This window comes from Castor canadensis, chromosome 6 (genome assembly GCF_047511655.1).
Source record: "Castor canadensis chromosome 6, mCasCan1.hap1v2, whole genome shotgun sequence".
In the NCBI taxonomy this organism is placed as follows: domain Eukaryota; kingdom Metazoa; phylum Chordata; class Mammalia; order Rodentia; family Castoridae; genus Castor; species Castor canadensis.
In genome coordinates this window covers 96,400,202-96,427,971 of record NC_133391.1, presented here as the reverse complement: position 1 = coordinate 96,427,971, position 27,770 = coordinate 96,400,202, and the positions used below count along the sequence as shown (strand labels likewise).

The 27,770-nt window shown below is 35.3% G+C and overlaps 1 protein-coding gene across 3 annotated transcripts; it reads right to left on the bottom strand.

Annotated features, from left to right (window-relative positions):
• Window positions 1-6,175: 6,175 nt before the first annotated feature.
• Riok2 (RIO kinase 2) lies at window positions 6,176-27,698 on the bottom strand. 3 transcript variants are annotated; one of them, XM_020186476.2, is made up of 10 exons: window positions 27,582-27,698; window positions 25,076-25,214; window positions 24,306-24,422; window positions 21,969-22,144; window positions 19,013-19,101; window positions 17,362-17,553; window positions 15,132-15,224; window positions 13,835-14,353; window positions 9,766-9,862; window positions 6,176-6,460 (listed from the first exon to the last, which is right to left on the bottom strand). In XM_020186476.2, exons 1-10 carry the CDS (start codon window positions 27,645-27,647, stop codon window positions 6,296-6,298), a joined length of 1,653 nt encoding a protein of 550 aa, XP_020042065.1. In that variant the 5' UTR covers window positions 27,648-27,698; the 3' UTR covers window positions 6,176-6,295. The 3 variants fall into 3 exon arrangements, with proteins under 3 accessions (XP_020042065.1, XP_020042064.1, XP_073933139.1); XM_020186475.2 differs by having other exon boundaries at window positions 27,540-27,678; XM_074077038.1 differs by lacking the exon at window positions 25,076-25,214 and having other exon boundaries at window positions 27,582-27,677.
• Window positions 27,699-27,770: the final 72 nt, after the last annotated feature.

Below are 27,770 nucleotides of genomic sequence, written 5' to 3'. Positions count from 1 at the left end.
TCCAACTGTGGAGTTGGCAAAAGAGGGTCAAAGCTGTGTTCAAGAGTGTTTCTGAAGGAGTAAGGGAAGGGGAGACATGGACAAGGGGAAAGTCTGTGAAGAAGCTGACTTTGCAGAGGTAAGGACTAATGACTGTTTAGTGTCAGCTTTGTTTAGCCTCAACTAGAAAGAGACCAGTAGGAGGAAAGAAGGCTGGCTAGCATCAACTTTGTTTACTATCAACTGGGAAGGAACAAGCTAAAGGAATAAATGGTTGCTTAGAATTAATTTATTTATTGTCTATTATGAAGGGACTAATTACATATTTGAATCAAGGTATTTAAAGAGAGGGTCAGTTGAAAAGGCAACTATATATAGTTTCTAGACAAAAGTTTAAAAGCACAAGTAACATAATAGAATGTTATTTCAGACCTTTGCTCCCTGATATTTCACTGCACTTAGGGAATCATCAATAAGAAGTAATCTGTTGAATTACATGAAAAATAGAGAATCAATTAATACCCCATCTACAAATAAGGGTATGTACATTTCTTCGTTTTTATAGAAAAGTATTATAAAGACAGTGGTAAACCGCTCTGTATCTTTGCCCAGGCAGTCAAAATCAACCCTCAGAACTAGAAAACAATGAAAACAAACCTCTTATTCATTCACTTGACCCTTCTGATTAGTATATATATATGGGGATCCTGCATGAATCCATTTTGTCTTGATGGTCATACATAACCAATTAGTCAGCCCTATCTATAATTTGGCCTTCAAGAGAAGCACAACTGATTCTTCAAGAAATACTTTACAGGCCAAAGATATCATTTGAGGAAGGAATGATTAAGTAGTTCACAGGTTAACATTTGTAGGATAAAGTTGGAATTATTTAAAGCTGGGAGAATTTGGATGCTCTAATTTGTAAGATTGGAGATAATAATGTCAAGCACTTTGGTCATTAGGTATGTGTTCACAAAAGCTAAACTGATATTTTAACTGTGGTTGGCTGACTTCCAGCATAGCATATATTTTGAAAAGGATTTTTAACATTTTTGGTTTATGGGATGGATTTTGCCAGTGGCTTTTATGACAATATTATCTTTCATAAAAGTTTATCTAATTACTGGTTCCTCTCCTTCCATTTTCTCAGGCATCTCCCTCCAGGACTGGAATTTATATTGTTGGCTGTTCAGGAAAAATTGATACAAGATGTGGCTATGAAGTGATCAGATTGATTCTAAAAGAGGCACCTGAATTCCAGCAGAGTGCCTGAGCCACTCCTCAAATGGAGATGAGGTCTGGGGGATGAATGTGGGCTAGGAAGGTGAGACACACCGCCCAGGCTCCTTTCTGGGTTAAAGGAGATGAATTTTTTCTTCTTTAAAATCATGCTTTTGGAGGTATGAGTCATATAAAAGGGTTAAATCTCTGGAAAAATAATGACCAAATTAAATGAGACTAAGAAAAACAGTATTAAGTTAAAATAAACCTAGAGAGAATGTTTACTAGTTATAAACAAATGACTTAAGCCTGAGATTAGTTGATGATGTTAGGTTCCAGCAACCAGTAATTTCACAGCTCCATATATTTTAGATGAAGCTTCCTGTAAAGACTGCATCATCAGTAGACTCTTAATTCCAGCTACACTTACGGATGTGCTTACATTAAGATAAAAGCCTTATGCCCATCCATTTCACACTATAAACTATAATTTCCACTTTACTTCCTATGTAGTCACCACCAGAGCACTGCACTTAACAGGCATCCTGCTGACAAAGAAGAAACATTATTTCTTTTCAAAATTTGTTTAAAGAGGGAGGAATAGGAAACTGCATAAAAAGGGGGCCTATTTTTCCATAAATTGAAAACTGGAGAAAGACCAAATTATAGAGTAATAAATTCTTCTGATTCTCTCAAGCTACCTCCATAGCCTTGAGCTCAAGGAGAAAGTTCTCCCCCAGGATTGCTCCCTATGCCGCGCTCCCCCCACCGCCCCAATTAAACAAAACAGAAATTTTTCCAGCAAGGACTTTTGACTATTGAGATGGGTTTTCTTGGGTATGTAATGAGATGAAAAGGCTTATTGACTTATTACAGAAAAAAAAAAAACTTTTATTTTTTGAAGTTTCTGGAAGACAATTCAAAATCCCATTGTGAGGACTGCCTCCTCTCACAGTGCCAGGAAGGCAAGTCAAATTTTATGGGTCTTAGTACTTTGCAGGAGACCTCCAGGCTGAATAGCTCTACCACCCAAGTATTCTGGTTTTCCTACTATTCAACCTTTTCACTATGTATCAATTTCATCTTTCTTTCCTATTACTTCCCAATCTTATTCCCCCTATGGTTTTGCTCTAGCAATTTTACATCTAAAGATATATTCTTAGAAACAGGTCATAGAGAATTCTGTAATTCTGATATAACAGAATGGATTCTATTCCATATTGTCTTGGTCACAATACTTAGGCTACTAACTGGGTACCCTTTTAGATTCTAGTCCAGGTTCCCTCCAAATCATTCTAACATTGACAGATTTCCTTTAGCCCCACCTACCTCCTTTAAAATAGTGCACTTCTTAAAACCTAGTTGCTCTTTTCCTGAGACATCAATTTTTTCAGTTTTGAAAATCATTTTTAATTTAGTCCTTTGCTGCACATCCTTCCAACTACAGCCCCTACGCATATTTCTTCCTTTGCAAGCGCTTTTTCAGTCTACCTATTCAACCAAGTCCCCCCACCCCCAACACACACACCCCTCCAATAACACTGGCCTTTCACACGGGCTTCCTTGGAAGTTCCTCAGTAGCAATCATTGGTACCAGGCTGCTGGGTAGTATTTTTTGTATTATCATGAAGTTTTCTGTGTTTATTTTTGCTTTTCCAAATACAGTAGAGGCTTTTAGCTGGTCAAAATTGTATCTTAAAAACCTGTGTACCTTTTTCCTTTCTAACTTTACACACTACCAGACATGTAGAAAACTGAAGTGTGAATAACATACATTTTTCTTATTATTCTAGGCCAAACCTCTTTTACCAATAGAATTAGACCACTGTTTTTAGAATTTTAAAAAAATTCTAAAATTTAAAAAAACGTAAGTGGTTACTTTTATCTTTTTTTTAAAAAAGGGAGAACATAATATTGTGATGTGTCCCAAATGATACATTTCAATTTTCACATTATAAAACATACTTTAAGGAATTAAATCTATACTTTATACTTTTTTTTCTCTTGGTGGTATGAGATTTGAACTCAGGGCCTGTGCATGCTAGGCAAGCACTCTACTACTTGAGCCACACCCCAGGCCTTAACCTACAGTGATTTGTTTCTAAAATTTACATAAAGTATTAAATGTCATTATTTACAATTTGTATTAAATTTTATTATATTAAATTGTATTATAAAGACTGTCTTTATAATATTACAATAAATACGTCTTTTCTAATGATAAAGTTTTCCATAGAAGTGTTGTAGGCTTTGGAGTTATCCCCATATCCTGGTTATCATACCAGTGTGTGACCCATGGCTATTCTGAGCTGTAATCTCCAGTTTCCTTACACATTTGCACAAGATGGTTCCAGTACTTCATAAAGCAAACCAAGGGCAAAGTAAAAATCTGATATTCTCTAGGCAGATGTTCTGAGAAGGAATGAACATGAATGGTGAGCTTTTGCCCACCCAAAGTACTGAACAGGTGTCAATGAAATACTCCTACACCTCAGAAAGTGTTTTGAGAACCTAACGAACTTACTCCTCTATTCTCTGGAAGTGGTTGACAAACCTGGAAGGCAGCACCAGGTAGAGTCCTTTAACTGGGTAGCTGTTTATTATGTCTGAAAAATTAATTAAGTACTTGCAAAAAAGAATGACTATCTTGAGCTGAACTCTGATTAGTACCCTCTATTTTTATGGTTCTGAAGAAAGCTCAAAGACAACCAGCTGTGTACTGAAGAACATATGAATGGGTAGCACAAATATAAGCCACATATTTTGTAGGAAAAGCTCATTTAATGCAAACAGGAAGTAGACTATGCAAGGTCACAAGCAAAGCATTTATGAGTCTTTTGGTGGGGAGCTGGAGTGGGGTGGAGTTTGATCCCAGGGCCTCCAGTTTGCTGAGCTAATGAGCTCTATCACTGAACTCTGTGCCCACCAAGTCCTGAAAATCCAAAACAAGGATCATAGTTTAAGTATCAGTGACCTTGAGAATAGGAAAGATGGTTAGTGTGTGGAATCTTCCTTTTAGTAATTTTAAGCCATTTTAGCTTACTAAATATATATATGTCACAGCACTAAGCTCTTTACAAGTATTATTTCATTTACTCTTCTCAAGTCTGATAGGCACTATGAAATGTTCCCACTTTAAAAATTGAAAAAGCTACAAAAGGTACTTGAGATATAAGCAGAATCAGGACTCAAAAGTTTTTGTGTTTGTGTGTGTAGGTGGAGACCAAACCCAGGGCCTTGCACAGCAAGCACTCGATCACTGAGCTATATTCCCAGGCTCCCCAAGTGTTTTAAATCACAGTATATAATACCTTTGTAGTAGACTTAAAATTTTGTCTTTGCTTCTTGTTCACTATGGATGTTTTAAAATGTAAGGTTACAGCTTGTCTGTTAGGGAAAACTATTTCTACTTGACCAATAGCCAAAAACATCTTTTAAAAATACCTGTCATGAATGGACCCAGTTTACAAACAAAACCACCCAGAAAAAAATTCTTCTTTATCACTTATTAGTAAATCTTTAGTAGCTACCACTAATCTTTGTCCAAGTGAAGTGAGGCCTCCATTTCTAATTTGAATTTGTTTTATGGCTAATGTGAAATTTTAGGTTATCAAGGGTAAGAACCACGTATATTTATTTGCTTTCTAAGTTTCCCAAATAGTAATGAGCTTTTTATGTAGTAGGTACCCAAGTTGACTCAGTCAATTGAGTAATGCTAAGTAGGATGAGGTCATATAACTTTATTTCCAATTTGCTTTCAACACTCTGAATATAAAAAAAAAAATGTATTTCAAAATAAACATTCTGTGGTGCTGTTAAACTATCTTCAATGTTATTAGAAACTTTTGAAAGAGAATAAAAAAATGAATGCCTGAGCTTAAAGGTATCTAAAAGTCAAAGTAGGGCTATGTAAATACTTTCCAAATTAGTCTAAGTTAATTTTCAAAGGAACCGATCTAACATTTTCTTGTATCCAAACTTCAAATGAATTTATTAGATAATCATGGGTGTTGCAAATAGCCAGAATTAATTTTTCAAGGTGAAAGTGAATCTGGTGTCTATCTTAGATATAAGATATTCCTGCTGGATGAAGATAGCTTCATCACTGATACAAGTAATTTAAGGATATCCTGTTGGTCAGTGTGGGCTACATTGCCATCTACTGGCTATTTCTCACTGCTTGTGATGTTCCTCCACTGGCCTACTTGGGGATGAACGGACAATGAAATTTGGAGCATATACCTACACACTCATCTCTATCTCACTGAATTATAGACTTTAAGGAAGGGACCATGGTTTAGGTATTTTCTTTCCTGCTCTAAGTACTTGTTAATGCTGAGGTAAGAACATGTTCTAGATTCACCTACATGAGGAAGAACATTTCACTCTTCATTCCTTCTTCTAGTTGCGCCCAGGCCTGCAAAAAAGCTGCCAACTATAAAAACTGTGGAAGGACTATCTCAAGTGGGTGTTACCATGACCACGTTGCTAAGGTAAATGGAATGAGTTGTTAGCAGAATTTCTGAAACATAGATGTCATTATAATTGCCATTGTAATATCTATGCCTTACTGAATGTTATAGTGTGCTAGGCATGGTTCTAAGTGTTTTATGTGCATTGCTTCAAGTAATCATTAAAGCAATTGCATAAAATAGTTGTAAGTTCAGTTAGTAAGAAAATTCAGGTTGAAGGAGATAAAGAAAAGAGAACTATGACTTGCTTTAAGTTGTTTCTAATATTAAGTATGAAAAATCTGGGATTTGAAATAAAAAAATCTACTTGTTCATGGTAGAGACCAAAACAAACAACAGAAATAGTGATTCTGAGACTTTTCTAAAATAATGCAAATATCTCTAATAAAGTTATTTTGAAAAATTATTTTAGAAGATTTGCCATAGTTATCTGAAGTACTGGACTGCACAGCAGAATTACTGTATTTATTCTCTGGAAGACATATTGAGAATGAGTCAAATTTATAAATGAAAGGTTTATTTATCTATTTAATATACTGGCCTTCAAAGACCAAAGGTGAAAATAGGGTTATAGTAACTTAGAAAATATATATTAGAAATATCCAAGATCTTAAACCACATTATTCTCCCCAAAAGCTGGCTGCTTCCAAACTTGACTTAATATTTTGCATGTTTTCTCTTCGTTGCTTGGTAAATATATTTGCTTCTCCTTTCTGTAGTCGACGTCTGACAGCAGATTTTTGCTGTTTTGTTAGCTGACGTTTCACTTTCTGTTTCACCACTTCCTGGAAAGAGTTTGTAAATTAGTATCACTGATAACCACTGAGATAAGGAGCAAAAATTCACTAAAACAAATTGCTATTATTTTTCAAATTTATGTGTTAATAAGAAGCATGAGTTTAAAAAAATGCCATTGACAGTAGTATATGAACCAGCAATAAAATAAAACAGAAGCTAGTATAAAATTCAAGAAATTAAATTCCTAGCAGAAGTACAGATTATATCATATAACAACTGTTTAAGAAACAAATCACCATACTGCCCCCTAGAGTTCACCATGAAAACTGAAAGAAAAAAGAAGATGAAACCTATTCCTCTGCTTTCTAGGTAAAAGCAAGACATGGTTTTGTAATGAAAAAAAAAAAAAAAAAGAGTTTTGAAAGCTAGCTATTGACAATATATCCACAATATAGCCAAGAATGTCTTCACAACTTCAGCTGTATAAAGAACTTGATGGAAGCAGTCACTTGTGGAAAAGTCTTCATATACTTTCCTGGATATGGAGAATGTTTCCTTAGGAATGATGAAAAATTCAAATTATTTATTAGCTAAGACACAGGCTGAACAAGTAACATGACTTAAAAGATCAAAAAGAAATGTGAATGCTGGGGGTGTGGCTCGAGTGGCAGAATGCCTGCCTGGCAAATGCAAGGTCTGGAGTTCAAACTCCATTATTGCCAAACAAAGCAAAACAAAAGAAAATTTGAAATTTTGAGCTTTTCTATCTCTGAAGCCGAATTCAGAACAATTTACATACCCTGCAAGGTTATTTTTCTTCATGTTAAAAAAAAAGTGAGAGAAAAAAATGTATATTGTTAAAAAGAATATAGCTTTTTTTTTTTAAAGGAATACAAAATCCCTGTGTGTTATTTTAGGGAGTACATAAAAATTAATTAAAACTAGTTAGGTGCCAGTGGCTTACACCTGTAATCCTAGCTGCTTAAGGGGCTGAGATCAGAAGAATCATGGTTCGAGGCCAGACTGGGCAAACAGTTTCAACCCCATTTCTAAAATAACCAAAGCAAAATGGACTGGAAGTGTGGCTCAAGCAATAGAATGCCTGCTTTGCAAGCACAAAGATCTTAGTTCAAACCTCAGATCCACCAACAAAACAAAACAAAACAAAACACCAAATTAAAATCATGTTCCTTTTTTGTTGTTAAAGCAAAAAATGCTCTTCTATTAGGGGTAGCCATATATATATTTATTAAAGGTTTTCTGGGGTACTGAGAATTGAACCCATAGCCACTTTTAAGTTACACCACAGCTCACACATATTTAATGAAAAGCAATATATCCTTATTTAATTTTAATTTAATTCTGTTATATATTATTAAGAACAGAGTTTACAAATGGCTTGTGTGGTTCCAGTAGTAAGAGCGCTTGCCTAGCATTTGTGAGGACCTGGGTTTGATCCCCCACAAAACAATGGCCAACAAATAGGAAGTATAAACTATTTTAAGGAGGAAAACATATTTTACAAAATCTTTTGCTTTTTTATATACATTCCAAAACAATAGTCATCAAGTTAAAGATAAACAGTTCCTGTCCTGATTTGTGTGTGTGTAGTACTGGGGACTGAATCCAGGATCTCCTGCTTTCCAGGCAAGCACTCTACCATTTGAGCCACATCTCCAGTCCTTTTGCTTTCTTGTTTTGTTTATTTTTAAGTTCATTTTTTAGACAGGGTCTTATGCTAACTTTGCCCAGGCTGGCCTAGAAGTGTAATCCTATCTCTGCCTCCTGAGTAGCTGGGATTATTCATATGCTACCACATCCAGCTTGTTTTCTTAGACAGGCTCTAGCTAACTTTTTGCTGGCTTGACCTTAAACCACATCTTCCTATTTCTATTTCCTGAGTAGCTGAAATTATATGCATGTACCACCATACCTGACAATAGATTTTGTCTTTTAATGTAATGCATGCTTCACAGATTTCAAGTTCATGTTCATAAATTGTAAATTACCAGAGCCTTAGAGTAATTGAAATTAATTACATTGCCAGGATTTCACCTTTTTATGTCTTATGAGCTATAAATGTTTCTGATGTCAAGTAAAGGGATGAAAACTAAAAGTGTCTATAACTTATAGTGCTGTTATTTTACCTTGTTTTTGATAGCTGATTTTTTTTTGTAAATATCCTGTATTACCAGTATGAGGCACATTTTTATTATACATTTTTATTAACTGACAATATTTCTGAACTTTGAACAAGAACTTTAGCAAAATAAAGTTATTTCTTTTCTTTTGAATTCACTTTCTAATCATTCATTTCCTACTTTCTTATCTCTGAACTGATTTTCCTCTTTTGGTCACTAAGTTATTACTAACAACTGACTTATCTGAAACAGGAGGAAAAAATCCCAACACACTGATTATTTATGAAAAAGTTAACAAATTACTATGCTGCTTTATTTTCTTAATGTTGGACAGAAAATAATTTTTAGATAGCTCAAACTATAATTTTTAAAACATTACTTAATCCTGAAATAAAGCTAGGACATAATGTGTGCTAGCTTATAAACTTAGCTTTTGTTGATTGCCAAAGGACTCAGGAAAGTAATATGAAAACCAAGAGTAGCCTTGTTTCATTTGCCAGAGGAATTAAATTTATGTCATTCCTAAGTGACAGGTAAGAATGATACATACGTATCTTCATAATACTAATGCCAGGGAGTAAGAGAGACAATACCTCCAAAGGCCAGTGAGAATGGCTTTGTTTTATGGGATGTGATTATCTCTAAAGTGATTCTTCCTTCTGGGTAGCTCAGCAAAAGGGCTGGCACACACAAAAAAGGCTCCTCAGCTAAAGCAAGAATATTTTTGCTCATTGTCTCATTCAGAAAATGCCCCTTTTATAATTTCTTTGGACATTCCTGCCAAATGTCCAAAGAAACCAACACAAACCTGAAATCCCCCAAATTTGAAAATTACCTATTTTTTCTTTTAAAATTTAAGAATGAACTAATTAGTGAAGGTGGTGCATTTTCACATTTCAGTCTAATGCTGTCACAGGTTGAAAACTGGGTAAAGTCATATATCCTATCTGAGCCTCAATTCCCTCACTGAGAAAATGAAGGGACTAAGCTACATGGGATTCTACAAAGCCACCTTGAATCTAAAATTCCTATGATTTTACCCTTTAAGTTCCAGTTAATTTACATGCTGCCTTTTTCCTGAAAGCTGTGAGGGAACCTCAAAAAAGTGAACCCTTTCTCCTGTATTAGTGAATTTATACCTGCTATAGTACCTGAGCTCACTGCTCTGCTTACAAATGTTTGTGTTTGATACATGTTGTGTGAATACTTACTGGAGGAATTGTTGAACAGCTTACAACACTACCTGCAGAAGTAACACTCAGAGTTCTTGTTCTGTACTGATGAATACTTCTTGTATTTTCTTCATCCCTAAAATAAAAATTAAAAAATTCCAGAATTTATGCAGTTAATCTTTATTTAATCATGCTTAACTAAATTAATTTGTATTATTTCTTACTTGACAGCAAAGTTTATATAAAAAAATGCCTCAGTAAGATATTTAAAATTTCTATGAAGATCAAAGTAAAGCTATCCCTACTTCAGCTCAATATATTAATAATTTCTTTCAAGTCTGATACAGTCACTATCAAACTTTCAAAATGCTAGAATGTTTCAGTCACTAAAATTTATCACTTCCCCCATAATTCATGTCTTATTCAACAAAGCTCTCCTCTTCTTCCACTGAACTATACAAATCTGCCTCTCATGATCTAAACCTGAGACACTTTCCTGCCTTCCTAAATAGTAGATATAGATATAGTGAGAACAGACTTTTTTTTTTGAGACATGGTCTTCTTGCTATATAGTGCTGGCTGGCCTCAAACTATTGTTCCTGGTGCCTACAGGCATATCCCTTCTGAGTGCTGGGATATAAGACGAGTGCCAGCCACAAATGCCCAGTCAGACTGCTTTGTTAGGTAGGGGAAAACCTACAACTATGGAAACTAATTTTCACATTGCTCAAAGTTTTAATAGATACAATGTAAGAACTAAAACAACACTAATTTTAACAGTATTTTTGAGCAACATCTAGTTTGCTTGTATATCCAATAATAAAATTTCCTGCTTAAAATTTTGTCCAATGTATTCATTCAGAGAGTGAGAACAAATTAATACCCCATTCCCTGCTTAAAAGACTGTTTAAGCTTGAGGCATGGATCAAGTGGTAGACCTCATGCCTAGGAAGTGTGTGTGAAGCCCTCAGTTCAAACCCTAGCACATGAAAAAAAAAAAGCTCAAAAGACCATTTAACCTGATGTAGGTTTTCTTCTATCACTGTGACAGCTCATTTTATGTGTCAACTTCCTTCATTGGGCATCCTGTAGGGTGCCTGATATTTGTTTGAACACTACTCTAGATGTGTCTATGAGAGTTTCTGAATGGGTAGATGGAGTAAAGCAGAGTGCCTTCCCCAATGTGGGTAGACCCCATCTAATCCACTGAAGGCTGAAATAGAACATAAATGCAGAATAAGAGACTTTGCTTTCCTTGCCTGTCTTGGGACATCAGCCTTCTCCAGTCTCCAGACTCATACCTACACTATTGGCTCTCTTGGCCTTTGGATTTAGATCAGAAGTAAACCACTGGTTCTCCTGGGTCTCCAGCTTGCTGATGGCAGATCTTGACACTTCTCACCCTACACAACCAGATGGGCCAATTCCTTAAAAAGATGATCCTAGATTTATAATGGCTCAGTTTATATTTTTTCAGCTTTACAATGATGTGAACATTATATACATTTGGTGAAAATCATACTTTGAACTTTGATCTTTTATTGGGCTAGTAATACAAATGGTGCTGCTAGAAAACAGTAAGTTGCACCTTCTGGTGAGCTATGCAACCATAGGAGTAAACAACAGATACCCTATCATGTACTGCATTGCTAATCTATGATATTTGGTAGATTAGGTGTATTAACTACATTTCTGACTTGCATTCAAATCTATATTAAATCTCTACTATTTTGGTTTTGTCCAGAGAATCCAGACCAACACAATTACTCAAAATTTAGAACCACTGCTACCTCTTTTTCCTCTTATGCTTGTTTTAATTTTCAGTTTATTATTTAAAAGGCAGTTACCCTAAGGTTGAAGATATAAAGCTCGATGTAAAAAGAATAAAATTCTCTTATTTTGCTTCATAAACAAAACTGTAAAGATAAAAATAACCTTAAGATGCATGACTAAACATATTATTAAGAAAATGCATAATAAGTGTACTGCTGAGGTAATTTTAAAATATTGACCTTTTAGGATAAATAAAACCACTGTTGCATTCAACTACACTTCGCTACTGGATAAATGATCCTAAATCTAAAACTAAGTTTTAGAACTTTTGCTAATTTAAGCTGAATCGAATTCATTAGTATCTGCAAGATAAAAAATTCTTAAAAGAAAACATAATACCATTACATAATTTTAACTGTATAGGGAACAAAGGATAGAAGACTCAAAGTACCTGAGAAAATTCACTGTAGATATTTTACAGAAAGCATATTTACATTTTACATATTTCCATGCCTTTATAGAATTCAAATATACATTAGATGTGTAATTATGGAAACAGAACAACTCATCCACCAAAAACCCTATCAGTTTATCAAGAGACCTACACTAATCCTATGAAAGTCATCAGTTTTTATTTTAAGGCAGATTTAGCTGAAATTTAGTCAATAAACTGCCTTGAATCAGATCAACTGAAAAGGCAGATATGTTGGGTATTAACACCAAAAAGATTTGGCTTTTATTTTGTACATAACAATGGCAGAATACAATAGGAAAAGGGGAACAGGTACTAGAGAAAAGGTTAGATCAAAAAGAATTAACCTAGAAGGTAACACCCATGCACAGGAAATCAATGTGAGTCAATGCCCTGTATAGCTATCCTTATCTCAACCAGCAAAAACCCTTGTTCCTTCCTATTATTGCTTATACTCTCTCTACAACAAAATTAGAAATAAGGGCAAAATAGTTTCTGCTGGGTATTGAGGGGGGGGGAGAGGGAGAGGGCGGAGTGGGTGGTAAGGGAGGGGGTGGGGGCAGGGGGGAGAAATGAACCAAGCCTTGTATGCACATATGAATAATAAAAGAAAAATGAAAAAAAAAAAAAAAGAAATGGGCAAGTGAACTAAACAGAACTTTCTCAAAAGGAGAAATTCAAATGGCCAAAAAACATGAAAAAATGCTCACCATCTCTAGCAATAAAGGAAATGCAAATTAAAACCACACTAAGATTCCACCTCACCCCTGTTAGAATAGCCATCATTAGCAACACCACCAACAACAGGTGTGGGCGAGGATGCGGGGAAAAAGGAACCCTCTTACACTGTTGGTGGGAATGTAAACTAGTACAACCACTTTGGAAAAAAATTTGGAGGCTACTTAAAAAGCTAGACATTGATCTACCATTTGATCCAGCAATACCACTCTTGGGGATATACCCAAAAGACTGTGACACAGGTTACTCCAGAGGCACCTGCACACCCATGTTTACTGTGGCACTATTCACAATAGCCAAGTTATGGAAACAGCCAAGATGCCCCACCACTGACGAATGGATTAAGAAAATGTGGTATCTATACACAATGGAATTTTATGCAGCCATGAAGAAGAACGAAATGTTATCATTCGCTGGTAAATGGATGGAATTGGAGAACATCATTCTGAGTGAGGTTAGCCTGGCCCAAAAGACCAAAAATCGGATGTTCTCTCTCGTATGTGGACATTAGATCAAGGGCAAACGCAACAAGGGGATTGGACTTTGAGCACATGATAAAAGCGAGAGCACACAAGGGAGGGGTGAGGATAGGTAAGACACCTAAAAAATTAGCTAGCATTTGTTGCCCTTAACGCAGAGAAACTAAAGCAGATACCTTAAAAGCAACTGAGGCCAATAGGAAAAGGGGACCAGGAACTAGAGAAAAGGTTAGATCAAAAAGAATTAACCTAGAAGGTAACACACACACACAGGAAATCAATGTGAGTCAATGCCCTGTATAGCTATCTTTATTTCAACCAGCAAAACCCCTTGTTCCTTCCTATTATTGCTTATACTCGCTCTACAACAAAATTAAAAATAAGGGCAAAATAGTTTCTGCTGGGTATTGAGGGGGTGGGGGGGAGAGGGAGGGGGCAGAGTGGGTGGTAAGGGAGGGGGTGGGGGCAGGGGGGAGAAATGAACCAAGCCTTGTATGCACATATGATAATAAAAGAAAAAAAAATGGCAGAATACAACTATGTCATACCTTTTATTTTCATTTTCAAACATAGTTATTTGCCAGAAATCAAAGAAAGCATTGGTCTCAAGATTAAAGCAAAAAAAGCACATAATAAAAATCTATACCTGAAAGGCCCGAATTCTTTGTTTAATGATGACAAGGCAATCAGATGAGGGCATTCATCTTCATACTCTTCTGAGCCAGCAGGGATTCCTTTTTGATCTGTCTGATCATCTTGTATGGTGTCATTTTCAGTTCTGTTCTCAGAAAACCCACTCACAGAATTGTTCCCAACAATCTGTCCTTTTATTTCCTCTAAAGCTTCATTGAATTCAGTCATTTCAAAACTGTGTGCATCAGCACTTTCCATGGATAAATTTTCTTCCTTTATTTGTTTGAGGTCTCCAGATGAGTTGCAACAGTAGCTGCCTGATTCATCTTCAGGGTTCTGTTCACTTTCCATTCTTGACCTACGAAACTTTGCTTTTTCTGAAACCTCATCATCAGAGAATGAGAAATCAGATTCCTCTTCCATCTCAATATTATTATCATCTGGACCTACTGGATGTAGCAGTTCATCATCTGCCTGCATTTCCTTTGTGTAACCACTGGCAGAAACCTCAACATCAAGAGAATCTTCCCTCCTACAAAAGAGTCAAGCACTGAAAGAGGGAGACAATATATCTACCTAACATAAATACCTATTTACTATTCTGACAAACTATGCTTCTCAAGTGAGTTTAGTCTGTATTTTAAATATAGTATTTGAACCACTGACGTATACAAATATACAAAAATAACTGAAAAGCCACACATTAATAAAAAGGTTATAGAAACTTCAGTTAATACTTGTCAACTTAGTATATTAACTTCAAAAGGAGGCTACAGATTTCTTTTCAAATTATATGACTCACCCCAAATCAGGAAATACTGCAAAAGCATAGTTTAAATTTTAGTTTAAGGAATGTGTATAATCGTATCCCAAAATCAATTAAAGGGAGTTTTTGTTTTTCATGAAGGAAAAACACAAATTTCAATAAACATTTGGGTTGATTCCTTAAGAATTGAGTTACTGATACAGCAACCAAAATAAAATAAAAGTTTTTTTTTTTTTTTTTGTGATACTGGGGTTTGAACTCAGGGCCTCATACTTGCTAGGCTCTACCACTTGAGAGTGGTAGAGTTCTTGAATTTTTAAGAAACTAGATATAGTCCATCTGAAAATTCAACAGCAGTATCTTAATGGACTAAAGGCAGGTTTTTAGTCCATTTTCAAGTTTTTATGCTTCCCTTATGTGCAACAGAACAATCATACTCGATAGTGATTATGTGTCAAAGATCACTTATCTGGATATTATTTTAGAACTAAATAAATCAGACATTTAAAGGATCCCATAATTGGAAGCAACAGTGAGTACAAACCTGATATCACTAAAGGTTGGATAAACTTCACTTTCATAGCCAAAACGTTTCATGAAGAAATCCCTAATGCATTTAACATCCCTGTCAAAATACCTGCAAAAACAAAAAATCATTGTTGATAGTCTTTGTTGCTCATCCTTTTCCTAATTAACCAATGACAGAATCCTTATTATGTGCAGGTATTTCTAATCCTTACATAAAGGAGGAAAAGACACAAATCAGTTGTCAGTGTGTTTGAAAAAACTAAAATATGAAGAACTCTCAAGGGATATAAGCTGTCAATATAGTTTCTATGGTTAGATGTGGAGATTTTCTCACACTGTTACTTAACATATAGTAAGATACATGGGGGAGGGGAGGATGAGTGTGAACCCCAGGAAAGACGACTATGAAGCCAACAGTTTGGGAACAGGTTCCATATATTCCCATCAGTCTTCAATCTGTCTGGCTGAATACCCACTAGAGTCCCTAACCAACTGATGCTGAAGATAAGAGATTAAAAGTTTGTAAGAAAAAGTTTGGAGTCTACTAACTAATGTTTAGGTACATTTATTGTCCATTAGTTGGTTTTAACAGCACCCAAAGAGATAAATGAAGCTGTGGTTTATAAATGATGACCTGCATGAGAGTAGAAGGACCTCTGAATATTTGGCTGTATTTTTGGCCACACAGCAAGAACAGATTTAACTCTCTAGAAAATTTCCAGATAACAGAGAATTAAGGACAGAATTATTTTGAGAAAGATGAAACATGGAAATAGAACAATGCCAGTCTTCTTTGCTCTCAGGATACCCTGGGAAAAATCTTAGTCAGTATATTTTAAAAATTATCATTTTATATATGTTTATCTCTCTCCTAGTAGACATATTGTTTTTCAAAAGCAAAGACACAAGGCTCATTTATATCTTAATCTCTAGCACTTAGCACAACTGATTTGCCCCAGTACTGGTTCATAAAAATTCAAATTAAATCAGAATGTCTCTACAAAGAACAATGAAGCCTAAACTTGGAATGTCGTAATCTGTCACCAATCCCTTTAAATTTGGTGGCTCCCCATTCTGGTTTCCTCATTGTGTGACTATGCTGCTCCATATTAAAAAAAATGGTGATTAGTCAACATCCAAACATTATTGACCACCCAAGTGCCAGCCACTAATCTTTTAGTATTGTTTTGTTGGAAATATTTTTTATGTGACATTTCCTTCTCTAGTGTAAGTGTGGATTTCCTAATGGAAACCAGGAGGAAACGAGCTTTACTTAACATAAACTGCTTCAAGCTCAAACTTTCCAAGAATGAATATGCTCTATTGTATAAGTGATAACAGTTGCTAGTTTATGAAAAAGAACTTTGTCATCCAATTTGGAGTAAGAAGAGAAAAAAGAAATTAATCTTAACTTGATTATACTGAACTGCACCATGGAATACAGCAGTAAAGAGTCATGTTTCACAACTTGGATAGTTTAAGTGGTTAACTAATGTGAAGAATATGATTATCACAGTATATAAAATTATTCTGTCCTGTGTCAGAGGTGATGTGTATGTGTATGTATGTGTGTGTGTGTGTGTGTGTGTATGAATTTCGTTCCAATAATAAAATAAAGCTAAAAATGACATGAGAGACAATTATCTTGGTCTGGCTAGTGAGTTCAGTCTCAAACCACAACTTTTATTAAGTTACGCTTGGTAAAGCTGTCTTGGAGGGAACCATGGAGGAGAGAGAAAAAGGCTAAAGTAGGTAGTGGTTCTACGGTTTCCTTCACTATGTCCCTACTTTTTGTTGAGAGGCTTGTATCTTTGAAAAACTGGGTTTCCTCCTAAAAGTCTGCTTGAACAAAGGGTTCTATGGTTAAGGAAGTTTAACCTCAATGTCTGTCTAATTGTAACAGAATAATTCAGTTTCTTTTGATGCTATCTTCATTATAGTTTATATAAAAACAGATGAGCAATCTATTGCTTCAGATTCCCAATACATAAGCTTACTTGATAGGTTTTAAAAATTGAATCAAGGCACACCCCCTACACACATACACTTTAAAATACTCAGGAATAGGAAAGATTCTCTCTTATTAGTAAAGAATTCTAGAGTTGGCTATCTATTAATAAATTTTTTTATAACATTAAAATCAGCCTTCAAATCCAAATGATAGTGTGAACTTGGAAAATTATGAATAAAAACTGATTGTATCACATTCAAACACATCCACATTTAGTATCCATTTTGATATATACCATTCAGCATTGGGATGGGAAGTTGAAACCATTTGTGGAAAATCAATCATAGTGATATGGTCATCTTTATCCAGTATCAGATTGAATTCATTGAAATCTCCATGAATCAGACCATGATTTGCGAGTTTGACAATTAGTTCCATAGCTTCATCATATACTGATGCAGGATCTTCAACATGGTGTATCTGACATCTGAAAGTATTTTAAGTATAAATAGGTTATCTGTACTCATTTATGATTTTTAATCAAGGTATACAGGGTGTGTGCATATATATTATTTCCATTCCCTATGTCCCTAGCAGCTTTCTCATTCCTGTGAGCAGACATAACACGTCCCAGCTATTAAAAGTCACATCTTGCTTCAATTCTCTACCTTCGTCTTCTACCTCCTTTCTTTGATCATCCTTACAGCCAAACTTTTTATACAATTTTCTTCTTCTCACTTTCTAATGAACCCATTTCAAACAGGCGTTCATTCACCTCATTTCAGTAAAATAGCTCTTGTCAGACTGCCAATGATTTCTACATTGCTAAATCTAAATTCTTAGTTATTATCATTTTTAGTCAGTTGATCTATTTCCCTGCCTTGAAATACCTTCTTTACTCTTGGGGTACCATGCTCTTCAGGTTTTCCTCTTTCCTCATTGATCACTACTCAGGCCAAAACCCTTGATGTCCTCATTGATTCCCCACTTCCTTTACACCCACATTCAATCCAAAGCAACTCATGTTGGTTCTGCCTGCAAAACATATCCAGAATCTGACTACTTTTCACTTTCATGGCTATCACTATGATCCAAATTACTATCATCTCTTGCCCAGATTACAACAAAAGTCTCCTAATTTATCTTCCTATTTATGTTTTTGTCTCCATTAAGATTATTATAGTAATCACAGTGATACTAAGACACTGGTCAATCATGTCTGTTCTCTTGTTTAAAACACTCCAATGGCTTACCATCTCAATCAAAATTAAAAGCTCCTTTCAACTGCCTATAATTCTTAAGTGATCTCACCACTTACAGACACCTTTCCTTCCATTCTTAGTCACTCAGCTCCAAATACACTGCTCTGCTCACCTTAGACAAGGCTGTAAACATGCTTTTACCCCACAGCCTATGCACTTGCTGTCCCGTTTGTCTGAAATATTCTTTTAGATATCTATATGGTTTCTTCTCGAATTTCTGTACTGATAAAAGTTTCACCTTTTAATGAGATTTTTCCTGACTACCTAATGTAGAATAGCAATCTCCTACCTCTACCTTAGTATTTCTATTCTCCTTGCACTGGTTTATTTTTATGCATGACACTTACTGATACACCTGATATCAGTAAGTTATGTGTTTACTTATTTGTTCATTTCACGTGTCCTTCCATCAGAACATAAGCTCCAAGAGAGGAGCAACTTTGTTTTTGTTCACTGCTGAACTTGCAAGTGCTCCAGTAAGTATTTAGTGAATGAATCACAGAGACTACAAAATTCAACATCAAAATGAAACTGAGTTTTCAACTTGTCTTAGTATCTACTCCTTCAGGTGAATTTCTGACTTCTCAGAAGCAGTATTATATTTTAAAAGTTTTACCAGAAAAAAACCTGATAGTTAAACTCACTTATTTGGACCTATGTTTTTAGGAATTAATGGATACTTACAGAGGATAACCATTCATGAGCTCCATGACCACTGCATGGCGATTGTAATCAACTGGCTTTGGAACTGGAAATTTCCTCTCATACAATGCCTAAAACAAAGTAAAACAGGTATAAGCTAATAAAGAGGTCTTTATTTGTTTATTGGTGGTACTGTGTATTGAACTTATGCTTGCCAGGAAGGTGCTCTACATTTGAGCCACTCTACTAGCTCTTTTTGCCTTGGTCATTTTGAGACAGGGTCTAGTTTCACGTTTGGGCCTGCCTGGACCACAATCCTCCTATTTGTCCTTTCCCGCATAGCTGAGATGGTAAATGCATGCTATCATGTCCAGCCATTTTGTTGAGATGTGGTCTCATGATCTTTTAGCCTGGGCTGGCCTTCAACCTCAGTCCACTCATCTCCACCTCCTAAGTAGCCAGAATTACAAGCTTGAGCCACCATATCCAGCCCTGAGGTCATTATTTTTAAAGAATAAAAAGAAATATAGCTCCCACAATAAGAAAAGCACACAAACCTTTACAAAATTACAGTTAATCCGTTTATTTATGCATGGCTTGTTTATTCACTGCAAGAATAAGTTGTAGATTAAAAAAACCTTAAAGTTCACTTAAATTTTCTTCCAAAACTGAATTTCTAATAAATATTACACACTGTGCTAGCAACAAAAATCTGTGTAAAGTCTCTGCTTTCATGAAGCTCACAGTCTCTTAGGATACTTCCTTTCTATTTTGTAAATCTCTATCATTTGTTGATCTGTGCTTACAATATTCCAATGGAAACAAACTGTGATTTAAGCATACTCTGTCTTTTGGCATAGTAGGAAATATGGCATTCCTATGGTCAGGCATCTTTTCACACTGATCTTTTTCTCCAGAGCATACTATGTAATACAGATCTATAATGTTACAAACATAAATACTGTACTGGCCTGAGTCAAATTTTATTTCACATCACTCATACATCTGTCTTTCCACATATGCTTTATTTCTTCTGTCAAAGTCCTGTTACTTTCTTCAAAATACCTTACATTTATGCCCTCTCCCTCTTGGAATGCTAGATTTCTAAGTAAGCCTTTTTTACTTATGTATGATTACTTGACTATTACTCTAGTTTCTGCTACCATGCCTAACTTAGTCTACTGATCATTACAGGGAAGAATGAGTAGGCCAATGCTCCATTAAAAAAAAATCTACAATGGATTAAATATTGATTTTGGTCTGAGTTTTCCTGGCTTTCAACTGTCTTTAATCAACTTGTCTAGTCCCAGCATGTGCTCTCATGCTTGTCCTCTCTCTCTTGCAGTACTGGGGTTTTAACTCAGGGCTTCTTCCTTCTTAGGTTCCTGGGCAGGTGCTCTACCATTTGAAACACATTTCAGTTCTTTATTACCTTAGTTACTTTTTCAGGTAGGATCTGGAGCTGGCCTCAGACTACCATCCTATTACCTACAGGTTCCTATGTAGCTGAGATGACATGCAAGTACTACTATATCTGGCTTATTGAGATGGGTGTTAACTTTTTGCTGGAGTATGGCCTTGAACTGAGATCCTCCTGATCTCTGCCTCTTGAGTAATTGGGATTACAGACGTACTGTGCCTGGCCTTAGTCCTAGCTTTCTGTTGAATAAATACTTAGGTGTCACCTACATATGCAAGGCTCACATCCATTCATGCCTTGGCCTATACTGGCTCCTCTGCAAACTGTCTTTTTCTTAAAGTCAAATCTAAGAAGTAGAAATTCATTTAACTCTCATCCATTTCATACATCTTCCATAAACTCTTCTACTGTACTAACTGAAGTTTCCCTAAACTCAATAAATAATTTGTCTTTCAAAATATTGTTCCTTGTTTTATGTGTGCTGTGTTATTCCAATTTTAATTCTCTGGCATCTATCCATTCCTTCATACCACCCTACCCCAGTACTTAATTTTAAAAGACATACTCTATCTCCAGCCTTCTGTGGACAGGAACTGAATTACTCTCCACTCCCCAAAGAGTTCTGTTCAATTTGTTTTTAAAGAGTTGCATTCCCAATGAAGACCAGTTTGAACACTGCCTTGGCAATTTAATAGCATATGATAACCTTAGTACTTGTCTAGAACTTGTGCTATAGAACAACTCTCAAGTCAAACCTTCATCTTTATCTTATCCTTTTCCTCTTAGGAAAATATCATTTATTTAAGAAGTGTGTTTATCGGTAACCAGGCTCCATCTGTATAGCCAATAAAAATACCTAACATGGTTTTGGGCAAATGTCTATGATTCCTATAAAGCTGCTTACTTACTGACTAAATAACATAGGATATAAACTATTAATATAAGAGAAAAACTATATGACATTTTGGATCAGTATTATTCACTCTGCTTTAACAATTCTCCTGTGATTATTAAAATTTAAGTACCTGAATTAAAATACCCTACTCAAAGAACAAGTTGAACTCCCAAGAAACAATGATTTAAACTCTAGAGCAATTTTCAATAGTTCAAAATTTAAAATTCTAACAAATCCTACTAGACAGAATAATAAAAATACTATATTGTTGAAGATATTTAATTGTTATTAAAGATATTTAACAAATCTATGCTGGATTAATTTCGAAAGGGTTAAAAACTACAGATTTTTAATATGTTAAATATACATACAAATTAGTAAATTGACATTTTTTTCCATTATGTTAAAGAAAAGTGATCTGATATACTAAGGCTTCTATAAAATGGTAATCTGGTGTTTTCAATTAAAAAATAGACATATGTATAGTTATACGTGTTAATAGAAATCCTTCCACAAATTCAAATTTGTATTAGTAACAAAAATATCTTCATTAAGAGGAAATCCCTAGAAAAAGAACAAATAGTAACCAGAGTTAAAAGGGAGAATTCTGAGGTAAGGGAGATGTTTGTCATTAAAATTGTTTTATTATTTAGTTAGGAAATGTAAAATCATTAAAAGTATACCTTCATATATGCAAATTCCTTCATGGCAGAGAGACGAGATAAATAAAGCCAAGACATGTTATGCCTGTGTTTATGGTAATCACGCTTGTTTTTCAGATTTCGAAAGGAGGTTCTCCCTAGTCTGTGAAGTTTCAATGCAAACTGCTGTCCTTCTTCATTTGCAACAATGTAAATATCTAGAGCCAAGTTTTTAAAAGGATCATTAATAAAAGATTTTTATTGCAGTAAATTAAAATAGTTAATTTTATAGGCCTTGTTTTATATCCATTATCTTTCCTATTAGTAATACTTACTTGGCAAAACTCTTCATCTCAGGTAGTCACCATTTTACTTCACTACCCAAATTGACAAGCCAACATGTATTAATTCTACTACAAAAACAGAGATGCAGTGTGTCAAGGGTACACATTGTCTGCATGTACTATTATGTCAGAACAATCATTCAATATGAGAAGTAATTTTTCTTTTTTTGGTTGTGCTAGGGATCAAACTCAAGGTCTTGCTCATGCTAGGCTAGTGCTCTACTACTAAGTTACATCTCCAGCCCAAGAGAAATTATTTTAACATTTTCCTTTTAACAACATGTAGTTCATTCCTCAATTGCCTTGATGACTAATACTCAGTTGTCAGAATATAATCTTCTAAGAGTTTGTTAAATAGCAAAAGAAACTGCTATTTATAACGCTGACATTTAGAACACATTCTAATTACTCATGAAGAAATTAAAATAGGTTGTCATTACTGATGGGACTCTAAATCAACACAATCTTTTTGAAGAAAAACTAGGCACTATCTAAATTTAGAGTATCTTTTGTCCTGTTAAGGACTAAATTACATTCCTCCAAAATTTCTACACTAAAGTCCTTAACTTTAATGTAATTATCTGGGAATAGGTTCTTCAAAGAGGCAATTAAGGCTAATGAGGTCATAAGGGTGAAGCCCCAATTTAACAGACACCAGTGACACAGACAAGGCCATGTGAAGGCACAGTAGCAAGGCAAGTAGATGTCTTTAAGCCAACACTAAGATAAAGGACAAACCAACCTTCTAAACTCCTAGCCTTCAAAACTGTGAGAAACTGTAGTCACCTGATCTGTGACTACAGCAGCTCTAACAAGCTAAAACATACCATAATAATTCAATTTCATGAATGTATTTACAAATTTATTTGCATACATGCATAGACAGTGGTACAAGGATACTAACTACATCACCAACTGTTTGCCTTCTCTTGTAAAATGGTCTGTGAATGTATCCTTAATACATAAATATATAGTTGTTTTTACTTAGACAAAAAAGAATATCTAACAAATCAAGTGTTAGCTACAGGACGTAATGAGAAGAGACTGAGATACAGATTAGAAGTAAGACTAGTTTTAGTTAAACTATTTCTTTTAGTTAACATTTTGCCATGCAATGAACTTCTTGAAAATTAAAAAAAAATCAATACTTTTAAAACTGAATGTTTATTTCATTATGACTTGGTTCTCATATACATATATATTACTGGAGAATTTATAAGTCAATGCATGATTTTGTACTCAAGAATTAGGATAGGATACAAAAACAATTAACATTAGTACTCTAGTATTACTTCTTAAATATATGCCACAATCTGGACATAAACATAGAAGAAAAACCATGTAAGTACCATAGAGACCTTTTGTGGGATGGGTTTCCTGATAATTCTTTCACCTGCATGCTTAACTTTGTTTCTTCAGTTTAGATAAAAAATGTGACCAGACAGGATAAACTGCGTAAGGCAAGAAGCAGTATATAAGAAGGTATGATATAAAGAAAACCATGCCTTTTTTCATTACTTCTGTCTTTCACATAGAAAATAAATAAATACACAGTTATTTGTTGTTCAATGTGAATGTCGGTTTGGATATTCACTATCTTTTTATTATTTCCTTGTGGTATGTTATTTTTAACTGTTACAAATGTCTAATTAATGAGACAGAAAAGCAAATATTGGCAAAGATTTAAGTGCTTAGAGGAAAAATCAGGGCCTGGGGTGTAGACATGTGCTTGGTATGTGTGAGGCCCTTGGTTCAGTATCCAGAATCAAAGAAAGAAAAACAAACTAGAGGGAAATTAATTCTTGGTGTAACTGAATCTTCAGTGATGGATTTATGGAGATAACAATAAGCTTCTAAAATAAGGGTATGTTCCTAATCTGTATTGCTTTCAACCAACTTGCCATTGGAACTTCCAACTAAAACAACTTGTTTAATTGGAAAATATATAAACACTGAAAGAGGAATACTTTCTCAAGGAGAAAGATGAACCAAAGCAAACAAAAGGCTTTCAACAGCACGATTAGCACCTACTTACCTGATTCTTTGCCAACACCCATCTGATTTCCAACAGACGCAACTACCTGTCTAGAAGAAAGTGTTTTCAAAGCTAGGTAATCGTAGCCTGCATTTGTCAACCGATAGCCCTGGACAGCTAGACAAAAATCAAATAAGAAAGACCATATTTTAGTTATATTCACTAAGTCACATCAGTTCAAATTATTTAAAAAAAATGTACAGATAAGAAATCTTACTTGGAAAAAGATATACTACCCAGACTTATAAGTTTCTTATTTCTTCCTGTAATTTGCATATTTTCTCCAGTGTAAAATTAATCAAAGTTTGACTCACATATAGACAGTAGTCTACAACTATCTGTAACAAGTATATAGACAAAAAGGAAGTATTTAAGTTCAGAATTGATTTGATCAAGATTTTATGCCTCTATTTTTTTGTATGTTATCCATTTCATTTTTCTAATACCTTTTATTTTTTAAAAGAATCTGTGACAGGTTGAAAAAAACAAAACTCTCATCACAGACAGTTTCAGAAGTAATGCTCTATAGAGTCCTGTGGCAGGCTAAAATTTCCAAACATGGTAACAACACTATCTCTATTCTATTTGTTCTTCTGCAATGGAATCTTGCTATTCCCTTTCACCACCCCTTTAATCTGGTGACCTTTGTGATTATTTTTGAACAATAAAATATGGCAGAAAGTATCATGTCAGTTTTTGATCTAAGGCTTTACTAGTCTGGCAATTTCTACTTCTTCGCCTGTTCTGGGATGATGTATCAAAATACTTACTTTTGGTACGCTCCCAAGCTATCAATTTGTGTTTCACTAATTCTCTTAAAACTTTATTACAGCCACCATGTTTCAGGCTGGCTATAGAAGCAATCAAACTGCAGGGAACTATTTCATGGTTCTTCATGCCCATTTCAACCTGAAATTAAGGAATCATTATGAAATCATAATTAACACAAAGCCTTGTAGATCAAAAAAACCTTGCCAAGAAACTAACTTCTTGAGATGTTCCTGTACTTGCAGTTCTTAAACTAAAGTCATGTGTCATCTAACAACAGGGATAAATTCTGAGAAATGCATCAGGCAATTCTGTTCTTGTGTGAACAGTACTGACATATATTAAGACTGCTCTGTTGTCACTAGGCAATATGCTCTATGGGACCACTGTGGTACATGTGGTCTGTCAATGACAGAAAGTTTCTAGGACATAATTACTCTCTTCTCTAACATATTTTCAATAACAATTTGATATACACACTCATCACTGATATTCACTGCCTCTTTACTTCAAGAGTAAGACTTGTGAGTGCTTGACAAGTTAATGATACATGGCAGATACTAAATTACTTATTGACGTCTAAACATAAAATACAAATGTTCCAGATATTTATTAAGCAGGTATTTAATGAGAAAGTACAATATGTACCATTGTGCTAGGTATTAGGAAGGATAAAAAAATCTAACAATATTCTGTACCCCTGAACAATTAAAGAAGCAACACTTGAGATTATCTTTTAGGGTATACAGAGACAGTAGACAAAGGGATATCACATAAAAATAAATAAAAGACTTGGAAATGGTACACAGGCAAGAAAGTACTGAGCATAAGGAAACTAGTGCAGCAGTAGCTCAAATGGGATGGTGTGGTTGGAGATGTAGCTGGAAAAGGTGAGAAACAGATTCTATACTTTAGAGTCTTATGTGTTTAATAAATGGTCTGTGTCAGGGAACCACAGAATGTTTTTTAACCAGGGAAGTGACAAAATCTGGTTTTATAGCCTTAGTCTTATGACACAAAGATCAATATATACCTCAGGCATTTATAGAATACAGCTGTATATTTATTTAGGAGCCATTATCTTTTGACAAGGAGTGATCCTCATGTTAAATCACTTATATTGTTTAATTATTTAACAGGATATGTGATAAATCACACTGATTCTTGTATCTTAAGGCATTGGGTTTTGGATTTTTGAAATTAGTCTTAAATGGGCAATACTTAAGATTAAACAATCAAGTGAAATTTAGAACACACTTTTTTTTTCCTTTTCTCCTGTAGATTTTTAAATTCATTTGGCCTTCTGTTAAATAACTACTGTCATCTTGGAAAAGCACTTTCCTTTTCTGCTTCCTCTCACCTATTTCTCAAGGCCTCTGACAAAAATAGAAGTTTTAGAGGCTGGGAAAGGCAGTGACAAAGCAAGGAAAAGGACTTAAGTTTAAAGTGTTAAGTTTTGGTGGGACATCAAAACAGTAACAGGTTAATCTTCCAAAACTTTAGCTCTGCAATGTTTAAATTCTTTTCAAAGGTCACAAAGGAATGACCTAAACATTAAATATAATATCCTATTCTCAGTTGAACCATACCAGTGTTTTTATCATTCTTTGACGCCCCTTTTCAGTAACTTCTTTGCGTACTGTATCAATGACCATTGCCTGACTAGCTGCCCTTACCTTTCAATATGAACTTCCTCCAAAATCCTGCCCTCCCCATCCTCTTTTTACTTCCACTTTTATCTTGCTTGGTGATTACATCCATTTCACAGCTTCACTTCTTATCTCTATCTAATTTACAATGTTTTCCTCCACTTACATCATTCCTAAGTACAGACCTCTTTCTAGTATTTCCTTAACATCTTCATTTGACTCTTACATGCTAAAAGCAAATTCATCTTGTCTACCCCCTTCTCCTTCCCCAGATTCCATCAAAAAAACCTTTTCTCGTTCTCTTCGTTTCCAACTTTGACTCCTTATTCCTTTTCTCTCCCACATCCAACTGCCAACTTCTTCCGTATTATGTCCTAAGGGACTTTAATTTCTTCCTTCCATTACCACTACCTCTTGCTCGTGTTCTTACTACTTGTCTTGACAACTGTGTTTTCTAAATAAGGCAGAAGGAACAACATGCGACTGAACCTACGAGTGAGGAACTGAAGCTTTAACTTTCACAATTCTCCTTCGGAAGACACAAACCCTTCTCAGCCAGGTGGGAAGCCGGCGCTCAGAGAAGTTCCCGGCCACAGAAATGCGAGTGTCTCTTAAACAAAAAGGGAGCAGAAAGGAAGGAGACGATTACAGGAGGCCTTTGTTCTGTCTGAGGGAAGGTAAGCTCCTAACCAAAATCTTTTGAAAAATCACTCTCCCGGTGCTCCTTCCCGCAGTTGCCAGTCTGGCCGTGTCCCAGGGACCAGAGCGAGCCTGCTCAGCTCCCAGCAAACTAAGAGGACTACAGGAAGGAACTCACGGTGGGTTCGAATACAGGAGAGGAGAAAGGTGGGCCTCTTACCGCGGTCAAGACCCTGAAGTCATCTCGGCTCAAGTATCGGAGCTTGGCCACATTCACCTTCCCCATGGCGGACAGAGCGAGCCCAAACGCCTCTTTCACGACAGCGGCGGGCGCGAGGCTGCTGGGTAATGTGTGCTTTACGGCCGCAGGAAGGTTTGCGCATGCGCGATGCCTCACCGCGGGCCTTGC